Source organism: Gavia stellata, chromosome 4, assembly GCF_030936135.1.
Source record: "Gavia stellata isolate bGavSte3 chromosome 4, bGavSte3.hap2, whole genome shotgun sequence".
Lineage (NCBI taxonomy): Eukaryota > Metazoa > Chordata > Aves > Gaviiformes > Gaviidae > Gavia > Gavia stellata.
In genome coordinates this window covers 12,274,524-12,290,755 of record NC_082597.1, presented here as the reverse complement: position 1 = coordinate 12,290,755, position 16,232 = coordinate 12,274,524, and the positions used below count along the sequence as shown (strand labels likewise).

The 16,232-nt window shown below is 37.0% G+C and overlaps 1 protein-coding gene across 2 annotated transcripts in view; it reads right to left on the bottom strand.

The window, feature by feature from the left end:
- SEMA3C (semaphorin 3C) overlaps window positions 1-16,232 on the bottom strand; it is a 126,228-nt gene that overhangs the window by 52,106 nt on the left and 57,890 nt on the right. For both annotated transcript variants that reach the window (XM_059817294.1, XM_059817295.1), the window contains exons 3-4: window positions 3,424-3,584; window positions 914-976 (exon numbers count right to left, since the gene is read on the bottom strand). In XM_059817294.1, coding sequence (XP_059673277.1) covers window positions 914-976; window positions 3,424-3,584 — 224 coding nt within the window. The remainder of the gene's footprint in view (window positions 1-913; window positions 977-3,423; window positions 3,585-16,232) is intronic.

Here is a 16,232-nt window from a genome sequence, read left to right as displayed (position 1 = left end):
ACTAGGATAAAGACCTTTAGGTGCTGCTGAACTGGTAAAAAGTCAGAAGGTAACTGAATAGAAATGAAATGTGGCTTTCTGCGTTTTGTTTTACAATTTAGCTGTCTTCTGTTAATAAAATCTAGGCATATACAGACTGTAAATTCAAATTACTTTAGGAAGATAACCATATTAATATACAACTCTTCCAAAGAGAGGATCTGCTCTATTGTACCACTAACTGGGTCTTTCAAAATACCTCATTTCTATCTATTATCTATAAAAATGTATAGGGAAATTGCCATCTGATTTAGGTCCTTTGGAAAGTGGCTGCATTTAGATGGGAGAATAATCAGCTGTGGTGCAAAATGACTCAACATAACGTCTCCATGGTCTGTGTTTCCCGTGATTCCAGAGATTGTCTTTACCTCTTTCGAGGAAAGCAGACTGATTTGGGCATTGTTTTGTGGAAGTAATGGAAAGAGGTGTTTGGGGTGTTCCTGAGTCTGGGGTCTTCAGGCTGCAGACAGTGGGTATCACCCACCTGTAGAGTCTGTTCCTGGGGCGAGAAGACAGCCAGAGCGCTTCCCAACTCTGAACACACTGTTCAGCATCATTCCCACGACATATCTGGAAAAGTACTGTCCCCTAGTTGACTACTCTTGTTACCACTCTTATTGAGTAGTAACAAGAAAAAAAGGCAAGGAAGTGGACAATGCATATCTTTTTCCACCTGTCAAAGTCTGAAGTTGCATTCCATTTACACAGCTTGTTTTTTCATAATTTCACTTTATCGTTTGGCCTGCAAAGCATTTAAAAAGCAAAACAAACGCTTCTTTCATTTTGTTTTTGGCTGCACTTAAGGTGCTCTTACTTTATTGCCAAGTATGTAGTTTGTATATGTGTATGCATGTACATGTGGATTACAACTTACTGTAGGATCTTTGCCAGCCATTTTGCACTCTTCAACTTTGTTTGCTGATGCTGGCCAGAAAATCTGTAAAGAAAGAAACATATTTATTACATAATTTATTTTTTAATGACAACTAAAAAGCATTTCACTGCCTAACTTACACTTATAAGTTAATATTTTGACAACTTTTACACCTTGATTATAAGGCAAAAAGCAATTTTCATTGATAAATGAAAACAACTTTCTGTTTAGCATACAGTAAACAAAATAAAGGCCCAGGTCTTTGGCTGATATAAATTAATTTTATTTAATATTTATTAAATATTTATTTAAACTTCTTTCTTCTAAATAAGAGATATTTTCATCATCATTGTCTAAATTAATGTCCATCTTTACTTTTTTGCTTCTACTGAACTTCTAGCAATTGTTCACACTAGAAACCGGAAGACTAAAATATTGAAAGAAAGGTTCTTGTAAATTCTTTTCAGTTTTAACAGTAAAGGTTTGGATATCTTATGATAAAACCTGCTTAAAATCTTAAGATTTCAGGCTAATTTCTTGATTTCTTTCCAAGATATCTTGCACTACAGACAGTTCTCTGACAAACACCTCAATGTCTGAATGTTTCTCTGATCTATACACAAACTCTAAAGTTTTTGAGCTTCTTCCAGTATTTATTTTGATTTTGAAATAGAAAAGACATCCAGTAGAAATCTCTCCCTAGAAATTTAGCAGGTGACAGAGCCTGATAACATTTAGCCTCAAGATAACATAAATAATAGCATTAAAAGATCTCTCTATATACATATACATACATATATATATGCAGAGAGTTGCAGGTATGTATGCATATGTATATAGGGTTTCTACAGAGGTGTAAGATTAGCAAAGTGAATCTGTTATAAAAATAAATAAACAAACGTAAGAACAGTGGAACTGCAGAGACTAATTCTGAGCCTAATACTGGGTGATCACATTCGCTGCCAGAAAATTTTGGGTGTTTCTGCTTTATGTTGTTTTTTTTTTATTCTTGTTTGTCCAGGCCTAAATAGACTGTTGAAATGCCTCACAGCTTTATACTGCAGAATATATTTCAGGAAATACAGAAACAGAGGCCTTCATTTCTAACCAAACTCTGCACAGAATTAAAAGCGACCTGCTAAGGGAAGGCTGAAGCGTGCCGTGCGGGAGCACAGCAGCACCCAGACAAGGGTGGTCAGATCACTGGTGAGATGGGAATGAGCAAAAAGGTCACACGAGCTATTTCAGATGCGAGAAGGCGGCCCCATTTCAGAGGAAGGTTTCTGTACCATTGTGAGGGGAAAGGATGGTTCATGCCATCACGTGAAAGGCATTTAATTTAAACATGTAAGTTAGAGTTAGCCTCCCTGGACTCCCTGCACAATCAATTCAGGTAGACAGGCACGTCCAGAGGGTGATTCAGAGCAAAGCCTAATTTAAGTGCTCTTAATCACCCTCCAGCGGGGCCTCTCTCTCTCCTGACTCATGAAAAACGTTGCCTCTGTAGGAAGGCATTTAACTTCCCTGCTGCAAGCTGGGTATTTCTGCCCCTCGATACTCCTGAGGTACTGTAATAAAGCCCATAGATTAAAGGATTGGATGCATTTGGTAGAACAAGGCCTTTACGGTAGACTTTAAGGTAGCGTTGTAGCTGTGATATTCTAAAGATAGGCAAGGCAAAGTCTGTAAAGAGGTAATATCTTAACAGTCAGGCTTCTGGGCGCACAAGTACTTCTGCAGGCCACCTATTTTAAAGGCAGAGAAGCTGGATTTAAACTGGCTCTGGGAACAAAAAAGGAATCTGTGAAAGTGGTTTAAACATTTGATAAATTGATTCTTTTCATATACAGGCTGCCTACTACAGTCTGGGGAGGTGGGACACCAAGAGGCCTTAGAAAATGGCATCTCGGTGAGTGAGAGAAGCAGCCAGAAAAGAGGTGGCGTCAAGCGGGAGATGAGGGTCATAGTGTCCAAAAACCCCAGAGAGGAGGTGTCTCAGCTACCCAACTCAAGGGCGAGGGCTGACACAGACATAACAAAAGATTGGAAAATAGTTTGGTGATTAGGCTTCAGAGTACAAACCAAAAATAAATATAGCCAAAGGTTAAAGGCAACTCTGTCCCTGTTGGTTTTTACCCTATGGCCTGTAAATGACCGCATGTATCTTACTCTTCCTTACAGGCTTCTTTTAAAAGTGCATCTCTGAATTATCTTAAATCTTGGAGAGGAGTGGAAACCATCAACCATACAAATTTTCCTTATGAGGCCAAGCCACTCTGAATGTCGCTTCAAAATGAGTTAACAGGTCAGTTTTTAAACAGTGTTTGAGAAGCAACCATGCTAATAGTTCATTCATCTTGTATTACACATAAACCAAGGACTAACAGTTGAATAAGGTGCGTGCCTGGACTTTTGCCGGCTGCAAAATAATGAAATACACATTTTTTGTCTTAAAAAGAAAGGCATATAGTAAAGCAACCTTGGAGTCTCAAAATAAATCCTGAACTTACACTGAGAGGGTCCTGGCTTATATTATTAATATTCAAAGACAGAATATGATCTTTGCTGCCCACGTAGATCCGATCCTGATCTTCATCCATTAATAATATCCTGTAATCCAGGGGACTGTGGGATATTCTGTGATATTCAGAGGTCTTAGTTTCTTGCAGCTCTGAAATGGTAAAGAAAACAAGTTAGTAAAATGGTTCAGTTGCCTTTCTTGCTTCACAACTGCATTTCTTTCTAAATAAAGGTATCTTTGAACACAAATGGGGTCAATTAGAGAAGAAAAACCCTCAGCAGACACTTGGTAATAATATAACGGTTTAGTTAGAACAAATTTCCCTTTCCCAGTTTCAATGCAATTTTTTTATACATTAAGTAGCTAGACATGTCTCATAAAAATCTGGCATTGCTGTTACTCATTCATCTAATTAATTCTTATTTTAATGGATATGATTATTTACAGCTTTGGCTTTTAAGGAAGATCATATATTAAACTAATCAATGTGTTCAATACACTTTGAAGTTTATGACAGCAGAAAATCCACAAGATCAATGAAAACTACATAAGAACAGTTTACTTTCTTTTTCTAACAGGGGGCTTCACTAGGAATAGGTTTTTATCATTTTCAAGGTCAAATTTTTTTTTAGTTATTTATCACAATGCATGGCTTATTTAAAAGAAAAAAAATATCTATTCAGTCAAGCCTAAATGTGTCCGGTTATTCAGTTGTTTATTTCTGGGATTTGGATCAAACTATCAAAACTGTAGAACTAGCTGGTTTATTTTCAACATAAAATTTTCGTCAATGAAGTGAAGTGAAAAACGTCCTTTGATCTCAGTAATGCAGGATCAGGCCTGTTATAGAAATAGCACAAGCATCTGCAACATAAGTATTACTTGCTGCCCTTGAGAAAGCTCAGCCCTCCTGTCTTTGCTTGGCCAATATATTTTGACGCCCACTCAGATTATTTTTCTTTTCAGTAATAACAGAAAGGATATTTCTCAAGAGCTGAGAATGGAAAAAAAAAACTTTAATAATCAATTTCTCCTTATTCAAATATTTAACATATAATTATGCTTTCTTACTTCATGAGCATTCTTATTCGATTGTGTTCCCTGTGACTCTAAAAGGGTGGCAAATACACAGTACATATGAAAATGAAGCCCTCCTATAATGTTTATTCATAAATCTAAGAACTGAGTCCACATCCCTTTTGCAAGCCGTTTGTCTGGGAAAATACAGCTTGTCACTGTTGCTAAAGCCTAGTTTTTGCTAAAAGGAAAGTTTTTGGTTATTAGTTCCCTATAGAAAACATTAGATGTCTTACCTAAAATAAATCATCTATGCCTTTTAGATGACTAGATTAATGTGGGCTGATGATACTTTGGAAAACAAAACTTCCAAAACAAAAATATTTTTGCATATTTGCTCTGTTAAAAAAAAAAGTGTGCCTAAAGTATGCGCTTTCTATAAAAAATATATTTAGCTGGAAGCATAATTTTTTCTGTGAAAATTACCTGGAGAGCAATTTTTGACAAGCTGTAGAGAACATAAAGGCAAAGGATGCAGTCTTAGGACTTACACCTGTCTACTAGAGATCTAATGATTGAAAGAACACTTATACAGAATATCATTTGCATTGATAAATATCACATATAGCTGCACTTAATTTTTATCATGATTGTTAAATAGTTTCATAGGAAGATGAAAAATATCTTCAATTACTGAAAAATACAATGTTTTGATTCACTTAGATATGTGACAGTTTTCAGGAGCTAAGGGTTGCCTACATGCATTTATTATGATAGTATTAAAAAAATTAACAAGTGATATTCCTATTTCATATGTCCCTCAACAAAAGATCAGCATACAATCAAGTTTTACAGTCTGCACCTAAAAACTTAAACTGAAACAATGCTCTTTAAATTTATATGAAAATTGTCCACATCATTTTCAGAAGACTGTCTTCAGTATTTGAAAAATCAATTGGTTTACTGCATTTAAAAAAATCCTCCCTGTAAGCTTTTAGCTAGGATTTTCAAAGGCACCTGGGAGACTCACCAGCATAGTGCCATTCAAATGCAGTCCCTTTGTGCTCTCTGAAATTCTCAGACTGACCTTTCATAACAAGCCTGACAAGCTGGCCCTCATCCCTTTTCCTGGTGGCCTTATTAACTTTACTGTAATATTTGGCAGCTGTAAGGTGAAACTTAACCTTCTCATAACTGTATATTTGATATCCTAGAAAAGCACATATAAACTGGGAGAGCCAGCAGTTTCCCGTGCAACACTGGGTAAATGTGAGCACAGTGATTGCACAATACAATGCCCCTCCTTATTGCTTCAGTGATTGACGACGATTGACAAAGAATAAGCCATGACTGACATAAAAGATGAGCAAGATCATGATTGTTTTTAAGCAAGAGACAAAAATAGATATTTGATTTCCACAACTTTCATTTATTAAAATCCATTATTTTCATGGATTTTTAACCTCTTTGCAATGGTATTATTCTTTCTATGGCACCTGAAGGGTAATCTGTCTCCATCAAGCTGCTGCTGAGGAGCATGCCATATGCCATGTCACTAGACTGCAGAAACTCAACGCCATTCATAAGAGGGAAGGAAAACCCTGAAACAAATACTCTTACACAGATTTATTAGTTGTATTTGTTTCTGTGCTGAAGCTTACGGTTTATTAGCCTCTTAGGGCTACAGGGAGGGAATTTATAATTAATCAAATTTCCTTTTCATTTAACAAAAGTTACCACACAATCACCCAAGAAGATATGATTTTTTAAAGATTTGCTATTGGAGTGTTGTTACTCGGAAAGAGCGGTGGCTGGAAAGATGCTTTTCATCTCCAAAAGTTTTTGTAAAAAAAGGATGTAAACATTTAATGACCTTCAAAGCAAATTCTATTCCACACTTTGGGAATTTAATCAAACGTTCAAGGCAGTAAACCCTGTATGGAGAATGATGTTGTGGACAGCTCTTCGTGAATATTAACAATTTTGTTTGGCAATAAAAAAAAAAGATTATAATATATTCCATATGCAAATAGCTGTCATCGTTAATGATACAAAAATAATCTTTGTTCACCCTTTTTTCATTAGTCAGTGAATTTAGTTTTGGCTTTCCTCAATGATAAAGCCAATACCAACTTGATTCCTAGTGTTAGAAATCTGATCTTAAAGGACAGGTTATATAGCTCTTGTCCCTTTTCATGGAAAACAAAAGCTTCCGTGAACTCTATCCCCAGAACTATTATTATTATTCAACTGCACATTTTGGAGATCCCAATGACTGGGAGTTTTCTCCGTACACAGTGTACAGCTTACTGACAATTAGGCAGTTTAACACCTACTCTTTAATTATCCTTCTAATCCACCACAAAAGTTAATGCAAGTATTATTTTTAAAAAAGTTGTGTTCTCGCAGAAGAAAAGACAAAATATTTGTGTAATATCCATTATTAATATCACAAAAGCCTTTGTAACACTCAAAACTCATTGTGTTGGCCAGAACAAAACAAATTACAGCTATCAGAGACTGGAAATCCAGGAAGGTGGAGGTATCTCCTCTGTTGACAAGCACAGCCTGTTATACCCAAATTGTCCAACCTGCATATGGGTATATGAGCTAGATCCACTCATCAGGTTGTCCTCTGAACATCTTATTTATCACTCAACATCAACCTTTCATCACTCCTTAATGCAAATTCACTGATGTCACAATGCTGAAAACACAGCCTGACTTTCCAACATAAGGGATATAATAATCCCTAATATGTAAAATAAGACCCTAATAGATGTTTCTTCCTCAGTAGACATCTTAAACTAATATAGATGTTTGATACATATGTTACTGAAATTAGTACAATTTTTAGCAGGACCTTCCCAAAATAAGATTATTTCCTATTCACAGCCCACATAACCACATGTTACTGAAAGGTTCAATATAATCAAGAAATTATATTGCAGAGTTTGGTAAGCTACAGCCGTGGTATGCAAGCATCCCCAGCCCAAGTTCAAAGCACTGAGTTTATCCACAGATAAGCTGCGGATAAACTACAATACGTGAAAGAGTATATGCAGTCATGTCTGCACTATAACATCCCCGGGTTTCCAGCCTGGCAGGGCTTCTTTGAGCAAATCTAGGAAGGTCTGTCAAGCTTTTAATTTAGGATCCCCTGTGGTAAAGTGCAAGAAATAATATGTTTTCCTCGTCTTTCCTGCTGGCATAAGGATTCAGTCTCAGAAGGTTTTTTATGAGGAAGTTCAGAGCAGAAGCAGAGATTTGGTGTATGCGCCTCAAAAAAAAGCAGGGAGTGAAGCATAGCAATACAGTTTCACATGCAGCACCACAGTGAAAGGGAGAAACATAGCTTTTCAGAAAGATGGGCTACATCTCCCCAGGGAACCTCTGTTGCCCAAACTGGCATGGATTTTCTGTAGCCTTAGTGATTTGGAAGTCAGCAATACAACGCTGTTTTCTTTTATTCCCTCACGGGGTATGGGGTCCACAAACGACAGGCCTTGTATACATCTAGCAGTAGGCTTGACAATATTAGCTTCTAGTTAAGCAGACTGTAAGACTCTCTGAAGCCTCATTAAACCTTTAGTTTGTGCCAATAAATATGCCAGCCCATGCCAAATGTGAAACTGCAATGTAAAATCTCACCTTCTAGGAACTGGAATGAAACCAATTTTCTTTTTTTTTTTTCTCTTTTTTTTTCTCTTTTTTTCCCCTAGAAATAAACATTTAAGTAGAATGATGTTTTTGCTTATAGCATCAAATAGAAATGGCACCCTTTTACTCACAGAACACTTTTGAACAGGTGAAAAAGTAATTTGCACATATAAATTTAGAGAAAGACTGTACATAATGTTGCTAGCATTGAAAGGAATGGCTATATATTTTAAAACTGTGAGTGGAATCAGAGATATCTGCAAAGTTATAAAAAATAATTTAAAAAAATGCTTCAGCCAGAAGAAAAGCTCTGTTTTATCTTAGTTTATATATTTTCTTTTCTATTTTGCATTGACTAACTTCTCTGTTTTGTACCTTATTGGTAGAAATGACTGGAAAAGATCTAGTTAAAAGGTATCAGATTTCATAAGAATCTAATAATTTTAATTGTTGTTTTCTTGGCCTTATTTCTAACTTTTTAGTGTAAAGTCATGGAAGAAATAATGTATTAATTTTATAGTTTACATAGTACCTGTGGAAAAAGTATGCTATTTATAATATTGTTTTTCAACTCTGTGAGGATACAATGTGTAAAATTTGTTTAATTTTATGTATAGAAAGAGAACAACGAAGGTCGGAAAAAATTCCTTTCAAAAGTTCAGAACAAGTCACCTTTACACTGTCGATACTTCTTTTCTTTGAAGAAACCCGTATTGATTCCTTCTACTTAAGGGGGTGAGATAAGAGAGCTGTTAAAGCATTTTGCCACTGCTCATGCAGTGTCCAAACTAAAACCCAACTCTCAGCCAGGTCTCAAGTGAAGCTGATTATAAATGGGTGTGCAGTCATTTGGCCAAAGAGCCATAAGCAGACAGATGTGCTACTAGTCAGTCCCATGTGTGCCTTAACCACACGGGGCCCAAAAAGCTCAGGTAGACCTTTGACCTTTTCTTTATCTCTTTATCTCTTCTTCACGCATGAGAAGTCTTTGCACGTTTTTAAATGCTGTTAGAATGAAATTTGGCTTTTTGTACCAGGAGGTAATAGGTTTATAAGGACTGGAAACCACAGATGTGCACACTTGCTAGCTTCTGAATATGTCTGAAAGCGTTTTAATTACATTTTTATTTAAAAAAAATGCCAGCGGGCGAGAGGGGAGAAAATAGATTTACAAGTGCTCATAAAATCACAGGCTAACTAATTAACAAGATCACTTGGAGGATAGGGAGGAAGGGAGTTCAGACAGTACAGGCTGAAACAGGACCTCTCTTTGTCCAGAGCTAAAATGTATAATTTGCTAGAAGGAAACTTAATTGCTGTATTTGGAATGAGGGTAAATAACACCGAAATGTCAATGATATCTAAATATGATCTGGTTTAAAGATACACCTAGAATACTTGTTGGTATATTTGCTAAATGAGTTGAAAACTGAATTTAAACATTACTGGATTGAGAGACTGAAGTATTTTATAAATCTAAATAATAGCAACAACATGAAGTCTTTGGCGAATCAGGCCCAGAGGTAGCTCTAGCATGTCTGAAAAACAATCTGTCACCTTGGGCAGCTCAGCGTACACATTAGGAGCAGTAAAACACTCAATAGCTCTTTGTGAAGGGGACCATGTGTTGATAGGAAAAGACATACCAGTTAATAGTTGACCTTAAGTAGAGTGTTCACGTAAGTCTGTAGATGAGTCCTTTTTTTACAATTCACAAGACACACAGAAGTCCTAAAATCCTGGTAACTTGTAGACTTTAAAAAGATCACAATGAATCACTGGCTTTTGATGTTGGGACTTTTTAAAAATTGTATTGAAAGGGGAATCACTCATGACAGAGTGCTGTTTTATTAAAACTATCAAAAACTATCAGAGAATTTTTCATCTTTGATTTGCTACTTTGAAGAAAGAAGAAGCAGGGGCAGATCCACCGAGGTGTGGGCAGCTGCCAGTTTTTTGTGGAAGGAATGTGCTTTCTAAGCAAAGGCAAAGACACAAGAGAAAGTCACTTGTGTGCAAAATGTATTAACATGGCTCTGTGGCACAGTCATCAACCCAACGTACCCCACAATGTTAAGTGCATTTTTATTGAAGCTTTACATTATGAAGAACATACACTATTAAAATGCTGATTTTCTTTATTTGACTTACACAGATATTGTCATGATGAAATCATACCACATTCCATAATAGAAGCCCCACTCCAAAACAAAGAGGAAAGATATGTCAACTTTTTCCAAACTGCAGTTGCATAGCTATTCCAAGTCTTGCCAAATATTCCAGTACTGAGATTCCTTCATTGAGAACTATACAAGACCACCCACACCCTCCAGCCAGCCAGTCTCACTAGGCTGTAGACACTTCTTGGCATAATTTTCAGATTATTCCTCCACTTACCTCACTGTAAACCTGGAATAACCCCTCTGAAGTCTGTATAGGTATTTCAATAAAAACATTGAAAAGTGGGCTTCATATTTTTTAATAAGTAGTGTGCAGTTATTTTACCGGTCATCAACTTCATCCCTTTATATAATTGCAATTTGTAGGTTTTATTTCAGAAGATGTCACAAATACTGCCACTCTACAGAACCTTCCAGAAGAAGATATCTGATTTTTCAAATATTACCTTGATTGTTTCTGCCCATTATTAACCTGTCCAGGCTTTATTCTCATGAGTGGAAAGCCATAAAGACAGGCCAACTGGGTTTAAGATTACTGCAGCTGAGTTAGCCACGTCAGATGGGAACCAGTCTTCTCCAAGTCTCATGTATAAAGAGCTTGTGAGTAACAGCTCTGCAGTGTGCAAACTGCTCTCCCAGAGTTGTAAGCTGCATACTTCAAAGTCTGCACAGTTATACAGTTTACCCTTTTGTTTCTTTCCAACAGACATGGAGAGGGTCCTTGCCACATTGCCTAAGGCTGCACGAGCTCAACCTGTCTCACATAGCCTGAGTACACACAGTGGCTTTGCCATTGGCACTCGAGATGTTTTTGTTTTCCAGATGCAGGAATGAGAAGCTTTCAGTTGCCAAGTATGACATTATTTTTGAGATGGAGCAAGAAAAAAAGCCACACCCGTGGAGAAGTCAGACAAATTTCACATTATTTTACTTCTTCTGGGAGCAGTATATCTTTTCATTGTAATCTCTTGTGTTTTCTCTCTTGCTCTTTTTGTTCTAGTGGACCAGCAATCATGTCATTGAAGAAGTGGCTGTGCTTCCTCCTGCGATGCTCAGTCACACAGAGGAATGTTCCAAGTAGTAGTATCAGACTAACTGGCCAGCATAAGCCCTGACTTTATGCAGACACCAAAGCTCTTTGATCCAGATTTAAAGAAAGATATGAGAAATGGAAGAAAGTGAATTATAGTAACTGTCTGTCTGAAAAATGAATTAAAACTGAAGCTAGTGCTATTCTCCAAGTCAGAACTGGGGCAACAACATGAGACTTGTGAGCTGTTCTCCCAATTCATTCATCTTCATCCCGTTTGCTGCTAGTGGGTTGATCTCTGGGAGGAGAACAAGGTCTGAGCGGGCTGCTCATTAGTTTTGCATCTCATCAGGCTGTTGTTTTTGGGATAAAAGCAAACCTTTCTAGGCTTAGGTTTGAGTACTTGACTATTTACTCCCCACAAACTGATGTGGCAGACGACGTCAGCTGGAATGTTTTTGAATACTGGGAGGGAGAGAAAGGAGCAGGGAGTGTAAGTAAGGTTGAGTGAAATGCAGGTTGTTTTACTGCTAGAATTGTCTTTCTTTGCAAGTTTTCTGTTTCAGTGTAAGAGTGTACTTTGCACGTTTACTGAGGTAGCCTGTAGACAGTGAAGACATAATTTGCCCTTCGCAAAATTGACAGAGGCAGCTACTCCCCAACTGTGCAGTTTTGAGGTGTTAGTATATTTTCATTGATGTACTGACAACTGTGCCTCTGAATTGTCACCTTACAGTAGTGAAGAACTAGCAAATGTTGCAAAATAATCAACACCTTAAATAATGAAAGTATGATAGTAGTCTCTAACTTCTTTTCTGACCGAAAAATCTCTTCACATCAACTCACATGCACAGTCTTTTTCTCTCCAAGCATATTGTTGCTAAGCTGCAGAATTACTTATGTTGCCAGAGTTAATAAAAACTCATTGAGAAAACACAGCTCAACCACTGAAATATTTCATTATGGTTTCCGTAATAAAGTAAGAACCCAATTCATTGTGGGGAGGCAGAGGAACCCTCTTCATTATATTCCTTTCTCTCCTTCAAAGAGCAACCTCCCCAGAGATTCAGCCAATCTCTGTATATCTAGGATTGGCATTACTGCCCTTGCTGCAGTAATCCTTGCCTTTATTGATGTTACCAACTTTAGCTGCAATTTTAGCCATGCCGCTTTATCCACATATCTCCTTAAAACATATTGGTCCTTTCTTCGGCAGTCACTTCTCACACTTACTCTGTATAAAAAAGGGCAACTTAGTATATGCAGGCTTGGTTACAGTTTCATTATTATTATTATCATTTTAATCAAAGTAGGATTAGCTATCAGGCAAACATCAGGCATAAAGAGATCAAGCTAAATCCCAGGTGCTTAGCTTTTATTCATTCTTCAGTAAAATAATGTAAAATTTACTCAGCCATGAGACGAAGAAGGCTTGGAAGGCAGTATATCACATTCCAAAGAATTTCATTAATAAATTGATATCAATGTATTGGTGAATTAAAGGGTGGTATTTTTAGACACAGACCATTCTGAATACAGAGGGGTGCTCGTAAAAGAAGCCAAGTTGTCTATAGCAAAAATAAGGGAACAGGTATGTGGGACGGTGCGTGTCACATACAACTAGGTAATCTACTGCTTCCTTTTTTAGTGTGTTTTCTGGTTTCCTATCAGTATCAGTATGTCAGTCAATGGTATGCATATATCTGGTGTCTATACACTCTTGTCTATATATCAGATAATGGTCTCTATATACCAAGTCTAGAAAGTTAGCAAGCTCTGCTTTACATCTGGGAAGGATAAAAGAAACATTTATTCTCGCTCCACTACGTGAGAAAACAAAGCAGCTGGAGGTCAACAAATGGCATCCCCCCTTCAGTGAACCTTCAATGAACCCCTAGTCTAACATGATGCCAGAAGGGTCATTATATTGGAGATAACGAACTTTACCAAAAGAGACAGCCACACTCGATTCCACCGTTCTTTCACAATTGTATTTATCCAAATCTCCTCTTGGTATTTCTACTTCTAGAATAGAAATATTAGAATAGTAGAATACTTCTCCACAATATCCTTCATTCCTTTTCCTATATTTCTTTGTTGCTCTGTATGGTTAAATTACCCCTTGTAGCCTAATTTGGGCTCTTTGATTAAATTTGATTTTGCATCCAAGAGGCCACCCAGTCTTTTGCATTTACAGGAAGCAAGCTGCTTTCTGGACGTGGGTGTTTGGGATGCCTCCTGAAGCCAAGGAAAGTTTGGTTTGTGAGAAGAGCAAAGGTCAAGCCTATCCTTAAATGTTTTCCTTTTGTTTTTTTCCCTTGAAATACATTTTTCTGGTATATTAAATGCATCCACTCCCACCAGAGGAATAGCCATGTGGTTTCATCAGATTGCACATTAAGATTTTTTTTTTCCCAAATTACTCTAATGCCACAATCTGCTTCACTAGACACAGGGTTTGGCCACATCCCCCAGAGGACTTCAGAGGCTGGACCCAACTGGAAATTATTAATTTCATCATCAATGTTCACTGTGTTGCTGAACACTTAGGATTGTTATGAGTATTTTCAATATTAAATTAATTAAGACTTGGGGTTATTTTTAATGTCAACTTCAAAAACAAAATACTGCCAAGCATGTGTGCATTGAATATTATTTTATTTAAGTTTACTTTATTTCTGTATGGATTTGGAAGCTGGAAGTGGGTCTGTCACTGTTAGGTGTCATTTTTGAGATGTAGCTCAGTGGGAGTAGGAGTGCTGTGCTCAAGCCCGCAGGGAGACGTGTTCAGTGGGTAGCATGCTTGCTGTTTAAACACAGAGAATGTAACCGTATTTCACTCTTTTTCGCACCATGAAGACTAACACAAAGAGTGAATTTAGGAGCACATTCCAGAGCTGCATGCTACCATCAATCTTCAAGTGATCACCAGCTGGTATTTGGGTGCACAATAAAAGTCATGTTTAGTGGGCTGAGCATAGCCTGGCGGATTAGAGTCCACTCAACTCTAAATCCTATTCTGCCAGTATTTTGCTTTTTGACTTAAGACATGTCACATAAACTCTCTGAGTTACATATGTAAAGTGGAGGTAACAGTTTGGCATTTATTTGACTGGGTTGGTTTTGGGCTGCACTTGGTGATGGAGAAAAAAGCCTTTGAAATTAAAATGAAATAGCTGGAGGAAGTTATTTCAAGCGTGCTTCACATGCAAAAAGAGATATTTTGTTTGTTTGTTTGTTTTAAGTCCAGACTCTTCAGACTTAATAAGCTCAGCCAAAACTCTGGTTTGGATTTAAGAGAAAACTTTTATGCTTTTCTGTTTAGATTTCATCTGAACGGGAAGCCATTTAAATAAATAAACCTTCTGCAGTCACTGACTCCATGTTTAAACTAGACTTGCTGTATTTATTTGGCAGGATGACCATCTAGTATTTGGCCCAAAGAAGGAAAAACAGTATAAGAATTCCCCCTCTTGCATGTCCACAGATATAGAAAAAAATTAGATAAAACCTACTTGTTTATATTCAACTCTCAGTTATGAAGCATCTCATGATTACAACAGCACCGCTTTTACATAATGGCAGGCCCTAACAGGAGTGAGCTATTAGTTCATTTGGATGTGCTGAACATCCACAAAGAGAAAAAGGAAGAGAAATCATTGCTTCCGGGTAAAAGGCAGAAGAGTCAAGAAGAGTAATGTACACTGTTAAAGTACTACACGGACCTCTTACAGGTTCAGCATAGAAATAGCAGGTTCAAGGAAGGAAGGACTCAAACAGCAATCCAAAACTGAAGGGTATTTAGATTCCTGACAGATTAAAATTGGCACACTGCAGGTATAGGATAGGAAGTGGTAGTGGACAGTATGGGATAGAAGTCAACCACAGTCAACCACTTATCTCTGTAGCAAACTACTAACTGTAGCAGAGGATGATGCAAGTGCCCTCAGTATATGACTCTGTGTCCTTGATCATGAAACAAAATAAAAATTGCACAAACTTTAAAGGCAAAATTCACAGATTGTGTCCTTTGTTTATGACCTGTACTCGTATTTTGGAAGCACGAGCAAAATAAAGTGGCTATTCATTTAGACCATAATGTACAAATATCTAGAACAAAGGAGATTTGTTTCATGACCATAACAGGGAACTATAAGTCAGAACTCCTGGGCACTTGCTCTCTGACCTTGAACAAATCTCTCACCCTCCATTTATGTCAGTTTAACCATCTGCTGTATGTTTTTAACAACGCTTACCTGTCTTTCAGAATTACTATCAAGTTCAACTAATATACGTTTGCTAAAAAAACCAACAGATGAAAGGCATTTTTATGTTCAAGGTATTATTCTAATTCATGTTCCTGCTAACCATTTAGGCTTATTGCATAATACATTTAAATCTCTCCATTTTACAGGTACACATGCTTTAGTGTTTCTGTGTCATATACAGTAATGCTGCTTAATGCACAATCCATTTCAGCTCCATTAAATAGATAATGGCATGAATTCTATTGTAGTAGAAAGGAAATCTCTACCATGTGATTGTGACAGAGTAAATAGAGACAGTTCTGAATAGCTTTTAATCAGAATTTGTTTACTAAAGGCATGTTAACTTCTCTAGATTTGCCAATGAGGAGGAATGCCAAACAGTGACCTTTTGAACTCTTAGCTTGAATGCAAAATATTTTTAACAGGTTTAAGTCTTTTAGCTGGTGTTTATTTAATAGGGCTTTCTCACTATTATAGAAGACATATTTTGAACCAGTTCCCTTGAATAGCTTCACCTTCATAGCAGTTCACTGTATACTTCAACTGTTTATCAGTTATGAAAAACTAAAAGCAAATCTACTAACTTTTAACTTTGTTAAACTGATCTCTCATAGCTGCTCCTCTTCCTTAGCTCTGTTTAATA